Source organism: Drosophila mojavensis, unplaced genomic scaffold (genome assembly GCF_018153725.1).
Source record: "Drosophila mojavensis isolate 15081-1352.22 unplaced genomic scaffold, ASM1815372v1 contig_80, whole genome shotgun sequence".
Lineage (NCBI taxonomy): Eukaryota > Metazoa > Arthropoda > Insecta > Diptera > Drosophilidae > Drosophila > Drosophila mojavensis.
The window spans coordinates 16,186,925-16,206,824 of record NW_025318906.1 but is presented as its reverse complement, the minus strand read 5'-3'; the positions used below and the strand labels follow the sequence as shown (position 1 = coordinate 16,206,824).

At 41.1% G+C, this 19,900-nt stretch overlaps 7 protein-coding genes across 8 annotated transcripts; 3 read left to right on the top strand and 4 right to left on the bottom strand.

The window, feature by feature from the left end:
• Positions 1-347: 347 nt before the first annotated feature.
• LOC6580196 (condensin complex subunit 1) lies at positions 348-5,145 on the bottom strand. Its single transcript, XM_002006018.4, has 6 exons — positions 4,938-5,145; positions 4,365-4,836; positions 3,403-4,298; positions 3,199-3,340; positions 3,046-3,133; positions 348-2,988 (listed from the first exon to the last, which is right to left on the bottom strand). Exons 1-6 carry the CDS (start codon positions 5,062-5,064, stop codon positions 433-435), a joined length of 4,281 nt encoding a protein of 1,426 aa, XP_002006054.2. The 5' UTR covers positions 5,065-5,145; the 3' UTR covers positions 348-432.
• A 95-nt stretch (positions 5,146-5,240) lies between these two features.
• Positions 5,241-7,485, top strand: LOC6580195. Its single transcript, XM_002006017.4, has 2 exons — positions 5,241-5,570; positions 5,634-7,485. Exons 1-2 carry the CDS (start codon positions 5,381-5,383, stop codon positions 7,451-7,453), a joined length of 2,010 nt encoding a protein of 669 aa, XP_002006053.1. The 5' UTR covers positions 5,241-5,380; the 3' UTR covers positions 7,454-7,485.
• A 135-nt stretch (positions 7,486-7,620) lies between these two features.
• LOC6580194 (phospholipase A2) lies at positions 7,621-8,415 on the top strand. Its single transcript, XM_002006016.4, has 2 exons — positions 7,621-8,004; positions 8,064-8,415. Exons 1-2 carry the CDS (start codon positions 7,703-7,705, stop codon positions 8,314-8,316), a joined length of 555 nt encoding a protein of 184 aa, XP_002006052.1. The 5' UTR covers positions 7,621-7,702; the 3' UTR covers positions 8,317-8,415.
• LOC6580193 (phospholipase A2) lies at positions 8,359-9,078 on the bottom strand. Its single transcript, XM_002006015.3, has 2 exons — positions 8,753-9,078; positions 8,359-8,687 (listed from the first exon to the last, which is right to left on the bottom strand). The coding sequence occupies exons 1-2, from the start codon at positions 8,986-8,988 to the stop codon at positions 8,426-8,428; spliced, it is 498 nt and encodes a 165-aa protein (XP_002006051.1). The 5' UTR covers positions 8,989-9,078; the 3' UTR covers positions 8,359-8,425.
• An 85-nt stretch (positions 9,079-9,163) lies between these two features.
• LOC6580192 (NF-kappa-B inhibitor-interacting Ras-like protein) lies at positions 9,164-10,151 on the bottom strand. Its single transcript, XM_002006014.4, has 2 exons — positions 9,958-10,151; positions 9,164-9,880 (listed from the first exon to the last, which is right to left on the bottom strand). Exons 1-2 carry the CDS (start codon positions 10,069-10,071, stop codon positions 9,365-9,367), a joined length of 630 nt encoding a protein of 209 aa, XP_002006050.1. The 5' UTR covers positions 10,072-10,151; the 3' UTR covers positions 9,164-9,364.
• Positions 10,152-10,385: 234 nt separating this feature from the next.
• Positions 10,386-17,946, bottom strand: LOC6580190 (fatty acid 2-hydroxylase). 2 transcript variants are annotated; one of them, XM_002006012.4, is made up of 4 exons: positions 17,699-17,946; positions 13,380-13,747; positions 11,048-11,275; positions 10,386-10,988 (listed from the first exon to the last, which is right to left on the bottom strand). In XM_002006012.4, the coding sequence occupies exons 2-4, from the start codon at positions 13,722-13,724 to the stop codon at positions 10,491-10,493; spliced, it is 1,071 nt and encodes a 356-aa protein (XP_002006048.2). In that variant the 5' UTR covers positions 13,725-13,747; positions 17,699-17,946; the 3' UTR covers positions 10,386-10,490. The 2 variants fall into 2 exon arrangements, with proteins under 2 accessions (XP_002006048.2, XP_043866666.1); XM_044010731.1 differs by lacking the exons at positions 13,380-13,747; positions 17,699-17,946 and adding an exon at positions 11,361-11,451.
• Positions 11,544-13,339, top strand: LOC6580191. Its single transcript, XM_002006013.4, has 5 exons — positions 11,544-11,636; positions 11,703-12,201; positions 12,262-12,587; positions 12,654-12,812; positions 12,881-13,339. The coding sequence occupies exons 1-5, from the start codon at positions 11,576-11,578 to the stop codon at positions 13,051-13,053; spliced, it is 1,218 nt and encodes a 405-aa protein (XP_002006049.1). The 5' UTR covers positions 11,544-11,575; the 3' UTR covers positions 13,054-13,339.
• Positions 17,947-19,900: the final 1,954 nt, after the last annotated feature.

The following is a 19,900-nucleotide window of genomic DNA, read 5'->3' as shown; positions in this document are numbered from 1 at the left end:
AACTTAACAGCTGGCAACACTGATGCTCATGTGTACAATGGAAGTGGAACACTCTGTATGAAAACCTGAACGGCTGCTGAGCTGCTTCCACGAAAGTGACAATATAAGGGGATTACAATTAAACGCGCTTCAGAATAGAATAAAAACCAAAGGCAACGGGACTCAATGAGCATTTCTGAATTGCCCACAAAGCAGATTAGAGCATTAATGGAAGTGTGTGGGTGTAAGTATATGTATGTGAGTATGTGTGAACTCCTATTCTTCATTTCTCTTAATCTGTCATCGACTGTCAACATTCAACATGGTTTTGACAGGGGAAGAAGCTAAAATTGATGTAAATGCCTGAATTTAAAATAGTAAAAATGTAGACTTTATTGTAAAGTATAAGTTAAGATTATAAATACAAAATTGGTGTCGGCATTTCCGACGATATCATTTGCGTCCTCGCCTGGCTGACTGCTTTTTGTTCGTGGGTCTCGCTCCTTCCTCCTCGGATCCTTCACTGGAGCCGGACGAAGGCGCTAGCTTCTTGCCCTTTTGCTGTGGTTTTTTCTGTGACTGCGGGCGACGCGCTGCGGGCGCCTCATTGCTATCGGAGCTCTCCTCGGAGCTGTCCTCCTCGGAGTTATCATCCTCGGAGCTGCTCTCTTGTTGCGCGTTTCGTCCACGTCTGCTGCTGCCCGCTGCACCCTTTCCTAAGCCACGTCCGCGCTGCGGTTTGGTTGATGGCTTCTTCGATTTGTTGCCCTTGGCCTTCGTTTCGTTGTGACCCTTGTCGGACTGAGGAGCATCCGTGCCCTGTTCGTTGACCTGCAGGCACTCGTTGAGCCGCGTCTCGAACTCCGTGATGACCGCCTTCAGCTCCGGCTTGGCCAGCTTCGAGGTATTGGTAATGATGAGCTTGAAGGACTGATAGACCTCGTCCACCTGCACCTTGTCCTTGAAGTGCTGCACGTTGTCAATCAGCTTCTTAATGGATCTCTCATTGTAGGTGAGCAGACTCAGGCAGTAGGCAATGTCGCGCCACTGGCGCTCGACGCGTGTAACGGGGAAACGCAGACACAGCTTCTCCACCAGCGTCTCGATGTGGCGATCCTTCTGAATGAGGCCCAGTATGTAGCGCATGACCGTGCGATATTTGTCCTCCTCCAGGTGCAGATTGACATCGCCCAACTTGGAGATGATGTCGGGCAGCACATTATACAATATGTTGGACTTGTTGGCAATCTCCTTGAAGAATTGCTGGGTGATATTTTTAATCTCGTCGCTCTCATCGACAATGCACAGAGCCAAGTCCGCTATTTGTCCCTTGACCCGTATCATTTCATGCAGAATTAGATGCGACAGCATCTTCACGGCGGTCAGGCGAAGTTCCGTATTCTCCTCGTGCAGCTGGGCATAAAAGTGACCCGTCCAGGGCTCAATAATGTTCGGGAAACGGAATGTCAGATCGGATAAGCCCACCACTGTATTGCACTTGATCTTCATGTTCTTCGTCATGTTTAGAATGTTCATGAGGAAGGACATGTTGGACTCGCAGAACTTGGACGAGACGGTCATCAGGCGCGCCAGTGCTAGCGTCGCAGCCTGTTGCAAATCCTGATCTCGATACTCGCCAGGTCGCTTACATATGTTGATGATAATTGGATAGATCTTGGACATCAGCGCATTCGGATCGTATAGCAGCATATCTTCGCAAATGGCATTGATCTCCTCGGCAATGTTATCCTCTGCCGTCGCACCCACTAGATCGTCATCCGGTTCCTGCTGCGGCTCTGCGGCAACGGTGGACAAGCGTTTCCTCGCCTCCATCGCAGAGACGTTCATTGTCTGGCGTCGCAGTGCGCTGCCCGCATCCTTCTTATTTTTTTTCTCTTCCAGCGCTGTCAGTTCCTCGCGATACTTCATGTTGTTGTACACATCCATATCCAGGAATATCATCTCCTTGATGGTCATGTAGCCAACGCAGAACAGAAATCGTGTAACCAAATATACAGGCAGCCCAACCTGTTGATCCTCGGCAACTTTAGGCTGCGACTGGGTCTGTGACATGGGCAAGGGCTGGGAGTGTGGAATGTCCGTCGTCTGCGTTTGCACAGGCTCCTCGGGAGACATTGACACCAGCCATTGATCGTGAAAGCGATCAATTAGCTCACGCACAATATTCTGAGCCAGTTCGTCGGGCGCTTGGCACATCCGATAATAATACTCGAACACGCTCATGCCCATGGCATCAAAGTCCGGCAATTGTGGATGGAAGAAGAAGCTCAGAAATAGCTGCGTAATTTGCTGCACGAATTTGGCATCGCTGGCGCAACGCTTATAATACTTTGTGTTGTTGTTCGCCTCGATGCCATTGACGAGGAGCTGCAAGCAGCTGGTGAAGATGCGAGGATCCTGCTTGGCACGAGCGCTTGTCGCTATATCCTCTATGATGGCCCGATTGGCCGAGACTATGGTTGACTTGGCTTGCGAGGCCATAATCAGCAGCTGCAGAGCCAAGCGGGACTCGTCGTTCGTGGTGCCCTCCAGCTTCAGCGTAAAGCGTTCGAACAGCACCTGAATAATGAGCGCATCAATGTCCTCGCTCTCCACCCATTCGGTCATTAACGTCTCCATGGCCGTGTAGTGTCCATACTCGATTTCCGAGAGAAACTTGGAGAGATTCTGCACCACCTTAATGGCATGCGCACGCTCCGTCTTATCCGTGGTGAAGAGCACCTTGCGGTAGGCATTGCAAACCGCATCACGTTTCTCCTTATCGGATGACCAGACCAGACTCAGCATCCGTTGCATGCCCGCATCTGTGCCATGGATGCCAAACAGATAGCCCGTGGTGAATAGATCCACGGCCTCAAACACATCTGTGTTCGTCTTCGACAGCAGCAGCTCCATAATTTTTGGCATGGCGGCCGTCGCCACATGCGAGAACTCGATGCTGTCCTTCAAAAACTCGACAGTTTTTATTTGCTTTTGCATTTCCTCGCTCTAAAAAGTTTATAATTAAATATAGTGTGAACTAATTATAAATAAATCAGAGCTTACGCTATCCTTGCAGCCATTGGCAAGCGAGATAAACGTTTTGAACAACGCCATAAAATATACACAACGCTCTTCCGGCTTCAGCAGTTGACTGGAAATAAAAATAATATTTAAATTTTAAAAAATATTCCATTAAAGCTATTATGAAACACCCACTTCAATTGTTCGTTGCCCGCCGCAAAGTCTGCTTTACGCACGAGTATTGTGGCATCTTTGTAATTCTTTTGCAACAGCAGCTCCAAAACCTTCTTCACTATCTCATCATACTCCTCCTCCTTGTTGAACTCCAGATCTGGAACTGATAACCAAATGAAAGCTAAGTAAATTGTGTTCAAGCTAAGCCACAAGAATCAAACTTACACAAGCGTATATTCTCCTCAATAATGGGCAACAGGTCCGGTGCAATGATATCCCATTCCTCATCCATCTTTTTGTATTGCTCCCGCTCCTTCTCTATCACCTCATCCAACTCTTCCATAACCTTAACTTCCTTCTCGTGGTTCTTCATCAATTCCTCAAGCTTCAACTTTCCCGAATACGGGTTGTTTTCGAGAAACGCCTTGATCAGCTGTATGGCGGACTTTCGCACCATTGAACTTTTATCCTCCAACCGACAGACCGCCTCGCGCAGCACTTTGACCAAAAAGCAGAGCGGTATTGCGTGCTGCGTATTCAGGTGATGCCAAATCTGTAGGACCTTTGATCGCACATGTGCCGAAACATCATTGACATGGTCCAGCAAATGATCGAGAAATTCGTTGCGCGCCTCTTTCATATCGTCCTCCAGTCCCTCAGAGGTCAGCTCGCCAACCACAGCATCGCCCATTATCTGGAGCACACAGTTGCGCAGCACATGCGACTCGCAGTCGAGCATATCATCGCCCAATTGGGATAGATGGGGTATCATCAGCTTGGGCGCAATGCTGGCGAACTCGGCCAGGAAATTGGAAAAGTTTCGCGAGACCGCCGTATCTGCTGTGTCCAGTGTGAGAGCTTCAACAATATCTTTCATCAGTATGGAGAAGACTGTTGAGATGCCGTATTCCTCGTGCAGCAACAATATGCCATTTGCTACGGCTACTGCCGCATGCTCAGTGCTGCGCAGTATTTGGAGTATGCGAGCCGGAAAAGTGATGGCGTGATTATATCGTTTGATGGCGATGCCAAAGATTTGGAAAACGGTGTCAATAATATGTCGGTTATCCGATCGCGGAGGAACGGACTCCAAAGTGCGATAGCAAATATCACACAGCATGCTGCAAGAGGAAGACATCGTTTCATCAGTAATCAGTATTAGAAGAATGGAAACTTTTCATACTTACGTTACAAAGTTTTCTTCGGCAACTGGAGGACTCCAGAGTTTCTCTAAAGGGCATTGTAGAATATTATAGAGCTGCACCAGAAACTTGCCACGCTTCACATCCCAATCAGGATACTCTTCCAATACCTCGCCCTGCTTGGCTCGCTTTTTCTGCTGGTTCAACTGCTGATCTCGCATCGCCTGGTGGACAACGAAGTCAATGCGCTTCACGACATTGACAAACAAGTACATGGTCATTTTGGTCAAATTTAAATAGCGCACACGATCGTGTGTGGACAGTGGCTCAATGCTGCTTAACAGCGGCGTCAGTTCTTCCCCTAATCTGTCGACGGTAAGATATAGAAGATCGAAGGCACGCTTCAGATTCCGTATGGCCGTTGGCTCATTTGCTGATGTTTCGATTACCGAATAATACGTATCAAAATGTTCGAATATATAAAATGGATCACGCTGGTGTAATTTACTTTTACATGCTGTAAACGGGGAAATGGAAGTTAGTTCTTTTCTGTTTACCGATTGTGCGCTTGAAATGAGCGCGCGCCGCTTCGCGCACTGAATATAACGCTTTACTTACCAAGCAATTGGTCTGGAATTTCGTTGGTAGTGTATACCTGTTGTACATAGTACTGATCGCCGCGTGAATTAAGCAAATCATTATTTTTTATTGGTAAAATGAATTGGAAATCGTGTGTTTCCTCCATTCTGAAATAGTTTGCTTAAAACTGACGCTTATTTTGTAGTTATGAGAGATGGACGCTGCTTGAATAGTGTTCGTAGTACGGCAACGCCATCCAACGATAGCAATCGAGCAGTCGACGACACATTTGACTAATCTATCGATACAAGGTTTATGAAGAATTTTGTAGCAGCACCAAGCAACGATAATAATCGAACAATCGACCACACTTCTAGCTATCGAAATACTTGTGGGCGCACGTTGTGATAGAATATAAAATACATCCAGTTATTCCATTGCATCGTAAATTTTAACTTCCTGACAGTATATAAAATACAATCATGCAATCTGGAAATGGTGGAAAACGTAAAAAACCAAAGAAGAAGGGAAGTCGGTTTTTACAAAATGCAAAGGGATTCGCCAAGCAGGGTATTTTCGGTCGCGGAACACATATTGATGATGAGCAATTTAGTTACTTCATAAACATCTTGGATGCCATGAAGGCTGGTCTCAGCGATGTGGAGGAACGAGGTTTGTACCAACTCCATAATACGTTTGGTATGAATTTACCAACTGATTTCTCTTTTACAATAGTTAACATGGCCAACAATGTATTTGACCAGACAAATGAGCAGGAAATTCGCTTAGCATCCAATCAAATAGTGTCCAAAGCTCTCGAGTCTCTAATTGGATTTGTGGACGCTCCACATCTAGAGCGCTACTTTATCAAATTTGGTGAGAACCTGCGTCCCATGTGCTCTGACCGTTTTGCATCCCATGTTCTGCAAAAGATGTTGGAAATAGCATTTCTTCGAGCATTGGGTAAAGATGCAGCACAGAAGCCAGAAAGTGAATCGGATGCTGCCAAACGACCAAAGCCCGATGCCGCACAAATCGAGGAACAGTACAATCTGGAGACCGAGTTCAGCGACGAACATCGTGAGCAGTGTCGTCAATTCGTGGTTCGCATCTCAAAATTCATGTTGAACAATCTGGAGGACTTTGTTTGGGACTCGTGCGCCACACATATCATGCGTACAGCCATACTCTGCCTAGTTGGCGTTCATGTGCCTAAAATAGCGTTCGAAAAAAGCGGCGTAGACATGGCCAAGTATCGAAAACTTTACACAGTTCCAGAGGAATGGCATGAAGTAATGAAAGAGTTTCCACAGCGCTTGGAAATGTGGCCACAGTTTCCAGACTTTCCTTACGAGGATCAGACGTCTGCCCTACTGGGTGCTATATGCATTGCTCTGGGAGTCGTTGATAAGAGCATGCTCAAGCATTTTGGCAAGAAAATCCTAATGGAAAGTTTTCTCAAGCCAAACGATGAGGCAAATCCTGACGATAATGATGAGCTAAAGGAAACTAAAAATGAAATAAAAGTTGACAAAGATAAAGACGAAGAAGAGAAATCGGCTACAAAAACTAAAGCCAATGCTGAAACTGAACCGCCACCGGAATCTGAAGCTGATGTGGTACTACCCAAAGTCTTCCACTACCAGAGCGCGATAATATTGCTGGAGACACTTCTGAGTGTGGCAGGTGCCAAGCTGCTGACACAGCTCTTCGCCATGCTCTTCAGCGGTCGCATAGCTCACCTGGCACTGCAGCGGCAAGCCAACTTTGCCGTGCAACGTCTGTTAAATAACATACATGAGGCGTCTGACCTCGAGTCAGCCTTTAATGAGCTACAACCGTACACTGAGGAGCTGCTCCAGAGCGGCTTAACTGGCGTAGTGTCTGCCTTAAGCGGCGCCTGCCTCCGGCTGGGCGCCAAGCAGGCGCAAATGATCGCCGCACTGCAGAGCGCTCTGCATGTGACCCGCGACAAAGAGAAGTCGAAGATGTTCTTCACCTGCCTGATCAAGCTGAAGCCGTATGAGGTTGTGGTAGACGATCAGTCGACCTTTGTCCACTTGCATGGCTCGCTGATAGCTCAGCATTTGCTGAAATTCAACAAGCCCATTTTCCTGGTCAACAGCATTCTGGAATTGCCGGCTGCGCAGCTGGCGCAAGTGTTCAACACGCCAAATGGCTCCCACATTGTCGACGCGTTCATGCAGAGCACATATATTGGCGAGAAGTCACGAGAGCGTCTCATCCGCCAACTGGAGGGCTTCTATGTGGATCTGGCTATCACACGGCATGGATCACGCGCCTTGGAGCAGTGCTTCAAGGCAGCCCAGGAAGCGCAAAAGCTACGTATTGCCAAGGAGCTGACCTCAAAAGCCAACATGACCAAGGGTTCGCCATTTGGGCAGCTTATCTATGCCAAATATCGTTTGGACACTTTTAAGCTATCGCCCACTCAGTGGCAGGCGAGTCTGAGCCAAAAGGTGGAGGAAGAGCAAAAACCTGAAAAGACGAAAAAACGGACAGCGTCCGAGTTATTCAAGGAAATTATTAATTAACTTGTTAGATTCAGATATACTTATAAATTTTTTTTATTACAAATATGTATGTAATAAATACATTTTAGCTCATTCTGAAGCTAAATAATATTTTATTGTATAAAAACAATTCAAAATAATTGCTATATTAATGTTAAGCGTAAAAAAATGTTGTTATCAACTCAGCTCAGCTCTTATCAGCTGAGCCACACGGCAAAGCAGCTGTTGATAGCTCAGTTTCACTTTTGGCTTCAACCGACAACAATCAACATGAGAGCAGAAGTTTTCTTACTATTATTAGCCTTTATTGGCGGCTCACTTGCATTTGGCGACGAGGCCATATTCGAAGACGAAGACATTTACAATCAGGCATTGCCTCCTGTGAACCACACAGGGCTCACGGTGCCCGGCACCAAGTGGTGTGGACCTGGCAATACGGCAGCCAACTACGATGATCTGGGCCGGGAGCGTGATACGGACAAGTGTTGCCGGGAGCACGATCATTGCGATGATATCATGGAGCCGCACAGCTCGATTCACGGTCTGCCCAGCAACACGGACTGGTTTCCCATGTAGGTGATTTGAAAAATCAATAGTTCAGCCAACCCATCTAACATTCCTTTCCTTTCAGCTTGAAGTGTAGCTGCGAGCAAAAGTTCATCAACTGCTTGCAGGCCGTCAACACGTTGACATCGAACACCATGGGTCGCGTCTACTATGCAACACGGCACAGATGCTTTGCACAGGGCTATCCCACCACCGGATGCAAGGAGTATCAGCTGGGCGCCGTACGCAGGCGCTGCATTCGGTACACGGTGAACAAGCGGGCAGCCAAACTCTGGCAGTTCTACGATATGCCATTCTATACAATCGCCAAACCCTGACCCACAGAGCTCTAATCAACAAAGTATATATACGCATATATATAAAATCGAAATACACTTTATAAAAACCGAAAAGCTTATCGCAAAATTGCGCCTGAATTCAATATAATTAATTCTCCTCGGCGCTGGGATGCGTGTAGAAGGCCAAATCATAGAACTGCCAGCGGTAAGGTTGAGATTCGTCCACTTTGTAGGTTAGGCAACGCTTCATGAATAGATCCCACTGCTGCTCCTCACAGGATGCGATTGGCGGCCCATAGGCAAAGCACTGATTTCTTGTACTGAAATATATGCGACCCAAGGCAGCCGACTCCACGTTGTGCAGCGAGCTCAGGCACTGTCGAAACTTCGATTCACAGGCGCAGGAGAAGCTGTTGGCAACGAGAGATGTATAGGAGCTGTAATCAGGGATCATTTCTCATCTCTCAACACTCACATGGGGAATAGGTCATTGTTGGTCAGACCGTGGAGCTCAGTGCTAGGTGAGATCTTTTCGTGGCAATTATCATGCGCCCGACAGCACATATCCAACTCCACATCAGTGCCCAGATCATCATAGCTCTCAGCTATATTGCCGGGACCACACCATTTCGTGCCGGGCACCGTTATGCTTAGACCATGTGCAATCGCTAGCATCGCCGCCAAGGCAACAACTAAAATCTGAGCGGTCATGTTCAATTCAAGAGCCGAATTTATACTAATCTAAGAGGAAGACGAGAAGCTGTCGCAGCAATACGACATTTTTAGTGAAAATACCCCGAATCGCTGATGTTTCCAAAGTTCAAATTGCTTTTCGTCTGTGACGCTATACGAATGCTGATTAGGCTTAATTGCGACAATGGGTGAATTCACTATCAATAGTATTCGCATACCTTCTTTTTATATTATATACTAAGAATATTTTATACATTTGCATGGGCCATATTATTGCCCAGCGCACATTAAGAGTAATAAATTAAATGGGGTGATTAATACTTGAACATTTTTGCATTAGTCATTTTCTATACTAGAGTTAGGATTTTCATATTTCAGATCTGATTGCACTTGTTTAAACCTCGCTTTTCTGACGATTCTGCATCACCTGGCGAAGCTGAGGGAAGGTGCTCTTCGTCTGTGGTGGATGGAGACGGGCACACAACATTGTGAAGGGTTCGTAGAGCGACGGACGTTCCATAACATTGACGGTGTAATGCTTAATGCGTTCACGTTGACACCAATTGTTCGCTCGATCCATTATGGACTCGACCGGAATTGGTGTTGCGGGTGGCGTATCCTTTTTGCTGCGAGCCCGAACATTGGCCAGGACAATCACAGGCACTTCTTTCTTTTCCTTGTGCTTGTCTATGTCGCTCTTGATGTCCGCCAACATATCCAAGCTACGTGGATCTGTTGGATCATAAACTAGCACAAAAGCATCGGGAAATTGCAAATAGTGACGCGGCAGCTGAGCTGCTTGTTCGCCCTGTAATCCGGCTGTATCGTAGATTCGCAAGGTTTCCCGAGCGCCACCACGTCCTGTATCCACACTCGCCACATATATATCCTCGATCGTTGGATGCAGCTCCTTCAAAAAGATCAATTTATGTAGATAAATATGTAGACTGGTAAAACATATGGACAAAAAAGTCATGGCCCACTTACTGTTTCGGTGTTAACATTCCCATATACCAATTGTTCGATTAGTGCAGTTTTCCCGACATTTTTCATACCACATACCAGAACTTTGCCAACTTTTCCAATTTTCGCATTAAGCATTTTTACAAATTAAAACAATAAATAAACAAATAAACAAACAAGAGTGCCTACACTTTCTCAACATGAACAAGGTGTTGCCATATTTTTTAATCATAAGAATTTCGACATATCGATAGATAAATAGATACATCGTCAAATAATTAAAAAGCACCTCTGTGTATTTTGAATTGGAAAATATAAAAACAAATAAAAAGAAAATACATATATCGTCAGTTCAAACATATTTATTATCACTTATGTATATAATATATATACTTAAGTTCATATTAAAATATTTTATGTGCTTAACTTTAATAATAAAATACAGTTAATCGTATATTATTTCTTAGTTTAATAAAATTGTCATCTTATTTATTTTAATTTCTAAATTTTAAATTTGTTCTCATACAGCAAAACGTTGCAAAACGACCAAACGACTCTTACGACCATCGTATTTGGTATCTTAACTTCCTCAAGTGTATGCGCGTCTTAAATACAAAATCCCAAATGGGGCTGCTAATGCCATAACCGAGATCTTGGTGGGAAAAGTGATGCTGGTAATGATACCTTTTCATGCGGTACAAATGATGACCAGCCGACGGATTGCCATAATGTAGATAATAATGTATCATATCATAGCACAGGTATCCTAGAAGAGCACCCGAAAGCACCAAACGGGGATGATAATTTTGTAGAATAATGCTTAACGGCGTGTATATAACGACAGCAATGATAACTCCAGGCAACGGCGGGAAAACAAGACGCATCGAATCAAATGGGACTTTGTGATGCAGTCCATGTATCAAGAAGTGAAATGTGCATAGCCAAGGTCCACTGTTGCTTGTCAATCGTACATGAAAGACCCAACGATGCAATGAGTACTCCAGAAGTGTCCAAAATATCACACCAAAGACCAAATGACAGATGACTGTTGTGATCTAATGGAGAGGATAACGTTTATATATGTAAGTAATAAATGTAAATGTCAATAACTTACTTCTTTCATATTGTGTGAGTTTGCTTGGACCTCATCCCATCCGCATGCAATAATTGTTGGGATCCAAAACATTGGTACCACCCACCAAGGCGTTTTCGTGCACATTTCCAAATACCAAGGACCAAATAGGCGCAGCGGTCTGTCGACTGGTTTGTGTACCCATTCGTCATAATGCTTTGTTATTTTTGAAATTTGTGGCAGCATAGCTTTCGACCAGTCCACGAGGTGCTACAACAACAAAAAGATGAAAAGTTGATAATAACCGTTATTAGTGAGCCAGCGGCTTTTCGATACTTTCAGAAGGTGGCCATACGTTTTTTGACTATTTTGCCTATCGATATATGTATATGAAATCAATCAAAAGTTGGCGTCTCAAGCAGCTGGTTTGTTTTACTTCAAAGCTGACATTTGAACGGATCGGTTGGTTTCATTCCGTGTAAGCTGACAAACACGGTAAAATTAAAATTGTGTCAATATATATATCAACACATATTTACGTGTTCTGGCTAACCAAAATTTAGCAGAAACATGTCGAACACCACAGTACGTGCCCCAATACCCACATTGCAAGGCATGTTTTCAGTGCCGCGTAAGTATAGCTTTTCCCAAAGAGCCATAGCAACCATAAATAAATATGAATACAATTTGTCCATAGGTGTCACACCAGGACGTAATTTCTTAAAGGAGAACAAAAAGAGCTTACGTTCATTGGAAAAGACAACCACTGAGAAGCTTGCTGCTAAAAAGCCAGTACGTCCCAAATGGATGCCCCCGCTACGTCGCACTGCGTCCGAGGTGCGTGAGGCGCAGCGCTGCGATTCGGAAAGATTGTCTTCACGACATGTCGATGATGAGGTCTGCTTGCTGCGTCCTCAAAAGAACACACGCTCGCAGCATAGCCTGGACAAGCCGCAGCCAGACGCACGTGAATCACAGAAAGACAAAAAAGCTCGTCCAACACAATCGAAGTCGCAGTCGCAACTGCAACCAGTTCAACAAACATATCCACCGCAACCACAACAACAAATGCAAACAGCTCAGCAATCATCGAAACGTTGTCAGTCATGTAACAGCGAACACAGCAGTGGCACCAGCATTGCCATACAGACAGACGACATCACGGATGAGATTTATTTAACCAATGCACTTAAAAAGTAAGTTTATCTCTCTATTTATAGCAAACACAATGCGAACTTTCTATGAATGTATTATAGGTGCAATCTTGACAGTAAGACCGCATTAAGTGAGGGGCGTAACTATCGCGACGATGCTAGACCCGATTATGATTACGATCAAAACTATGATCAGTACAATGATGAAGACGAACAGCCACTATCAGCTCGATCCAATGAATTTGCCAAACAGCGTGCCTTAGATATTGATGACAACGAAACCATGCCCTTGCCAGAAATTGAGAATATAGGCTTTGAGCATAATGATGAAGAGGCACCATTGAGTGGACGCAGTCGCGAAACAATCGCCACCGAGGCTTCAAATATGACCATCAAATCAAAGCGTCGCAGCGAATACAAGTTGGGCTGTGAGTATAACATGTAAATAATCATTTTGCATCTTGTTTACTAGAGTTGCTTAAATGTTTTTGCAGCACGCGATGATTTGCGCTTGCCGCGATATTTGGAAAAGGAGAAGCGCGAGAAGGCCCAGGCCAAAGAACGTGCAGATTCACGCGATCCCGACTGTCCACGTGGTCACGTCTTGATGAGTGAACCGGAACGTCTCGCCGCTTTGGCAGCTGCCCAAAATCGTGAGTTGCCCATTGCGATTCAATAAATGCAATTCAAATCATTTTTCGCTTCCATATTCAATTTGCAGGCTTTGAGTTGCTCATTAACGAGTTGAATCACATGCCCATGACTACTCAAACTCTACGAGTGCGTTCACGCAAGGCTGAGATCGATAAGGAGCTGACCTCCGTCGAGGACGAGATACGCATTTACTCCAAAGCTAAGGTCTATGTGAAGGCAGCTAAATCGCGAAATCTCTAAGACAAAGTCGAATTGCGTTAATTGTTTAAAATCAATCAAAGAAAAGGATCTCCCACTCCAAAAAAAAAAGCAATATCACTTGGTCTCTGGACAAACGTGACCAATTTGGATAAAACTGGACCAAACCTAGTCTTTAATGTGTTACTAATAGTATTTATATTTTTTAAACGAGCTTCAGATGACAATTGTAAAGAACAAAAAAATGGCATATGGACTAGCATGTAGAGAAACAGAGAAGAGTGAAACGAACTATGAATAAAGAGTGAGATGAGTGAAGTGAGTCAAATGTAGTCGTATTTTATTTATCTATTCGACCTCACACTCACCTCCATGCTCTCATCCAACTGATTGTTGTTGCTGTCCTCCGAATTTTGTGCCGCTGACTGCTGAGCCAGCAGCTCAACTCCATTCTCCGCCAGCTTTTCCGCCCTGCGCTCATTCGCGCTATTCTCTCCATCGTAATCCACTTTGTACTCGCGCATCAGGTACATTGCAGCATCCGAATGGGGTGGAGCTTTCATGAAGCGCGATGTCATATCGATCTGATTGAGACCCTTGAGGGTATTTAGTCCGCCCGGATGCTTGTGCAAAAAATTGGTTAAATCATAATACTGCTGACGGTATTTGACTATACATTTAGCTTTCTCCTCCGACTTGTTCCGGGCAACCATCTTGATGGGTTTCCAAATTGCAACTGCAACGGAAATTGTTCATAAAACAATTATTAGCTAAAAAAAAAAACTATTGTCATCGATTTCAATCTATTTAATTAAATAGCTGCACGAAATGTAGTTCAACTACTAATATTGTAATTATCAAGTGCAGCGACATAATCCGACTGATGATACAATTAAAATTGTACTCATTTCTGGTTGGTTAGCAAGTTCTACACCACCTAGATGTATAAATATACCCGTTAGATTAGATATATGAATGTAATCCAGGTGTTTGTCAGCATGAATAGTCGATAAAACTGCGACTTTCGTTTTGATAAGATAGCAGACACAAAACTAGAACTGAACCTAGTTTTATGACTTTCATATTTGTACCAATCCTATTTATGGCCACTGCTATCAATAACGCTTTGATAGGATAGCTATTTCGACAATTTAATAACATTTACATTACATTCGTTACATTGCTGAATACATTTTACAGGAACACAGAATTTTATTGTTCTGTAAGAAGTAAATATTCTATGAATGCTTCTGATTCAAATGGTTTTCTGGCAAACTTTCCAATTGGGTATATATTTGAATAATTCAATAAATATTTTTAGAGTATTTATATGAGGCTAATAAATAAAATATAAATAATAATATAAATTTCTATATGTAGGAAATAGTCTTTTATGATATAAATAATTTCTGAGTAAAAAGTATATTTTTGAGGGTATTAAACAATATGTATACAAAATATGGTTTTATATATTTTAGGAATTTAATGAGTATATTCTTAGTAAAAAGTATTTTTATTCGGGTATTAAATTATAAAATAGTATAAATTCCAATAAATAAAAGAGTTTCTTTGAATATATTCACATATACTTTTTGAGTTATATGTATATATTTATATATGTGTATATTCCACCAAAGAGTATGCACACTAATAGATAAACTATATATGCCGAAATCTAGGTGTAACAGAAAAGTTGGGGAGTTGTTTGTTTGGGCCTGATCGATATGAGGTTAAAGTCAGCTTGTAAGCCCCAAGTAATACCCATAACTTACACGTAAGCTTAACACCTAGTCGATTTGATTTATTTTAAATGTTTGTGTTTGTACATTAATGTTTATTTAACAATCTTTTATGCTTAACACAAAAAAAAAACCGCTAAGCTTCGTAGAAACAGGCAGCGGCTACAAAATATGACTAATGAAAGGCAGCTTAGGCTCTGCACCGAACTGAACGAATAAGCTAGCCGAAAGGTGAGAGAAGCGGAGCGAATGGCGCTAAACTGTCTGCCAATAATACGATATAATATTAGGTACAACTCTTTTAGACACTGTTCAGCTCTCAACTTGCCCCAAAGCCTCCCCAAGTCAAAAGTGATTTGGCTTATACTTATCATATTACTATGTCTAAATTATAGATATATGTATCTAGCAACACTTATATAGATTTTATATCTTAGTATTCTTGGTATTCTTTAAATATATTGTTAAATTATTATTGGATATATTTCAAGTTTCTTAATTTCCCTCTAATACTTATCATATTACTATGTCTAAATTATAGATATATGTATCTAGCAACATTTATATAGATTTTATATCTTAGTATTCTTGGTATTCTTTAAATATATTGTTAAATTATTATTGGATATATTTCAAGTTTCTTAATTTCCCTCTAAGTACAATCAATGAATTCATAATAGGATCAACCCCAGCGATTTACTGATATGTTAACCACAACTATAAAACCCATTAATTTACATAGGCCTTCATAGGCCTTGCAGTCCTTAAGTCATAAATTCCGCAGTATTTCTAAGCGGTCTGCCCTGTTGGTAATAAGCCCAATTAGTAATTACTTAACTAATAATTTGCATGTGAAAATTTGCAAGCTGCGGCAACCATCAATACCCCCGCGAAGAGGGGTTGGAATTGGCTCAGACGGTGCTGGAAAGGCATGCCGTTCGGTCGAGGCCCATACTACATATGCATGTGGCATTCCTCTGAATATAGAACAGATGTTGTTTTCAGCTAGTGCCACTTGTAAGACTATTTGATATTGACCTCTATTTGACTGTATGTGGTGCAGTCTCATTCCAAATACAAATCCATTGCATTTATAGAGATATCATTCCCTTTCAATAAATGCCATCAATTCCCCTCGTGTTGATTCTTATTCTGAATAACAATTCTATTCATTCCATTCGTTTTTATTTCATTTGTATAATTTCTGAATTTCAATTTCATTCATTTCAATTCTCAATCCCATTTCATTTATTTTATTATTTAAAGAACTTTGACTTTAATTATTTTCACTCTCGATCCAATCTTTTTAAGTACTAATAGAATTACTATTCCAATTAAAATTTCCATTTTATATTCATATTTATTAGAATGATTGTAATTCCATTCATTCCTGTTCCAAATTTCATTTATTCCTATACCCCATTTATATGAGGCATTATATATTATTATCCATCCATCCGTTCTCTTTTCCACTTACTCACTCTCTCAATCACTTTCCTTAAAGTGCTACGATTCCTTTGATTTCCTTTGCCCATTCCAAAAGATTTGTATGCTAATATAGTTTCAATTCCAATACGTCTCAACCCTGTTATTATAGAGTTATAATATCAATCGTTCCCATTGTAATTTCCATGAATACTAGAGTTTTGGCTTTGATTTTTTTTTTCTTTGTGTACGCGACAATGGGAACGTACAACCCAAAAGGTTACCTCTTTCACAAAATGCCGACCATATATACATATACATACAAATATGGGCATATATTATTCTATATGCCCATATAGTTGGTATGTGTGCTAAGTAAAGAGACTTGCAACTTATCAGTTATCGCTCTATCGCTGATAGTGCGCCATGTTAATGCCGCGTACCGGGCAGAGAGGGTTCTGTCGAAGTCCACGATAAACCCAAACTAAACATGGGCAAGGTGTTTCCATGCTGATAGGCCTCCATATAGTGGGCTTGACTCATGCCTGTGGAGTGTATTCTTTTCCATAATCTATTGATTAATAGGCATAGACAGCAACTCCGCATTTACTTGATTTTCATGGAGCTTCTATGAATGCTTATCGCAGGTATGTGTTTTTTTGGACTTGGTATGATTTAGTTATTGTCATATCTCTTCCTCGGTTTCGCTAGCCTAGCTATCATCATATCAGTGCACTGCTCGACAGGTGTGCGCAGGTGTGTGTGTGGGTGGGCGTTTGGCTGTGTGCGTTGCTTCTGCCAGCTGAATATTATCCATTAACGCGTCTCTTTGCACTTGCCACCGAGTGTCAGACTGGGTGACGGGTTTGCTCTGAATTTATGGAATCGCAATGTTTAACATGTTTCGCTCTTATCGATGTATCTTATCTGTTGCGTTCGTTGTAACACTTATTTTAGTGTCGCCTCTTATTATTTTAACTAATTTTTCTAATCGTATTTAGTTTATTAGCTTTTACAGAGGGCAATATTACGGAACTATGTATAAATTGTTTTTGGAAATTTCAGTTTATTTTGTAATAAATTCATTAGGTTTCAAAATGGCAAAATTATTGCGAAATTAGACATTTGAAACCCTTATCTATTTTTTCTATTAACATTGGCATTCTTTTGATTTATTATATTAAATTTAAAACAAATTTCTTAGATAGGGAAATTTGATTTTTATTTTAAAATATTTTGAATTGGTTTCAATATAACAAAATTGATCAACTTAAAACTAAAATGTTAAGTTAAATTTCAAATTAATTTATTCATCATTTGTTTATTCAGAATTTATTTAAATTTCATTTTGATTTGGGAAAAATATTCTTTAGATTCACTTAAGTATTTGCTGTTTTATAACTTTATCAGCCAAATAACTAAAGTTATATTAACTATATTTCAGTTCGTTAACAAATTTCACTTTTTAATTTCTAAAAGTGCTGTACACATAGAAGTAAATTATATCTCATTTATGCACATACCACTATGGATAATATATGTATATGTATGTATCTATAGAGCTGACACTTATCAAAGTGCTGCGAGATCAATTATTATTACAAACAGCGAAAAGCCGTAAGAAATTAATTGGCAAATCTAATCAAACGCGTTTATTTGTTTAGCTAAATATTGCGTATACGCGTCGTATACGTTATCTTGAGAACGAACATCAAACCAGCCCAACCAGCCGACCGCACGCAACGCAAAACAACTCGCAACTAAAATTGAAATTGAATATGAACGCCCAACGGTTTGAAGGAACAGCGGACGCTATTCGACGTCAACTGTTGACGCCGGCAGCGACGTCGACTGCGATGCCCGCAACTATTATCTTTGCTTAGTATAAATTCCCCCAAAACAAGATTAACCTGCCGAAAAACCTTATCAGCAACTATATACATATATGTAATCCACAATCTTGTTTGAGCGGCCCAACACAGCCGGTTTCTATTTATAGAGAACCACCCCTTAGTTCTTACTCGAAATTCGTATAGAAATATTCTTGTTATAAGAGTGAAGTAAATAATTTTACGTAATATTTAAAATTCCAGATATACATAAATTGAATGTTTAAACTGCTTTAAAGTGAGTCACACTTTTAATGATTTCTTGTCTGATAATAAAGAGTTTCATTACCATGATTAGCGACTGCGACAAGAACAAGTCAGAGTGATTCAAATCAAAAAGGGATTTTTCTAATCTATATATAAAGTGGTATGTGATTGACAAAGGGATACTCTGTAGACCAGCTAGGAAGTTAGAGTTGACAAAGATTTAAATTTTCTTTAAATATATCATTTTAACTAAGAAATAATATTATTAAATTCATATTTTATTATATTATATTTTATGTAACTTTAAAAAGTCAAGTCTGTAAATTCAAATTAGCAACAATTTTTCAAAATTTGGGTATAAATATCTGAAAATACTTTGCACAATATAATTATATTTACTATATAGAATATAATATATTCTATATTTATATTTTATATAGTATATTCTATATAGTATATCATTGATACTATCTTGACTCTCAATTATCACTCTCTCTATCTCTCTCTCTCTCTCTCTAACTTTCGCTTTCAACATTTGTAATCAGCACTTTCATGCTTCTCATACTGATAAGCATTTCGTATATATTTATTTATTTATCTTTGATTAAAAAACTCCCAATAACATGAATCACATCTATTGCAATTTCCTAATAATAACAATAAAATCAATTATGGGTTACTGGGTCAGCGAACTCACTTTTAAGGTATCTGCGATTAATAGAGATCTTAAGTTTCAGTGCCGCACACAAGAATACTCAATGCCACAAACCACATGCATAGAAGTGAAGCGAAGTACTGCTCTAGTGGATATTGATTAACTAGATGATACCCTGTCTACAAATAGTTTAATTTGTCTTAATTAAAATTTTTAAAAATCTTTATATATATTTTAGAAATATTCTATATTCTATATTCTATATTTCTAGAAATATTCTAGAATAAAGCTGAGCGTTCTCTAAAATATTCCCGGTTATAGTTGACACTCTTGAAGATCATCATTTCCTCTCTGCACACCTCATACAACACTTGATTGACTATGCCAATATTCAATGTCTCCATGTCTGGCATTCCCACGTAACCTCCCGCACGTCCTCAAGCTAGAGTACATCTGTCTGACCGACAGTCATTTGCTTTCAATACAAATCTCTGACTGCATAATGTATTCCCAATTGAAGTCCAATAATGATTAGCAGTTAATCAGGGCAACGTTAAGCACGAGTTGGCCTTTGGCTGAATAGAAATCCCCTGAAGGCCGTCTGGTGAGGTAAATGAAAGGCGTATGTGCGTATGTGGACACGTGTGTTCATATATCTATATGTCCTTTGACATTTTTGCACGCACGTCAAGGTCCTGGAGGCATGTAAGCTTTTCCTGGTCGAAATTATAGCAAATCCTTCAAAGCCCAGAGCCCAATGCCTGCCGTTTCGTCAGGGGACACACCTCTTACAGTTTTACGAAATTTATGCGTTTACACCCAAATAGAAGCACACATGTGACATACACACAGACACACTCAGTAGCTGTCAGTCTCTGACTATTTGACATTGACACGCCAAGCCTTTTCGTAGCTCGAGGTACGCCTCCTGCCCAATGGCTAGTTCGAATCACCATTAATTACAGAGAACACAC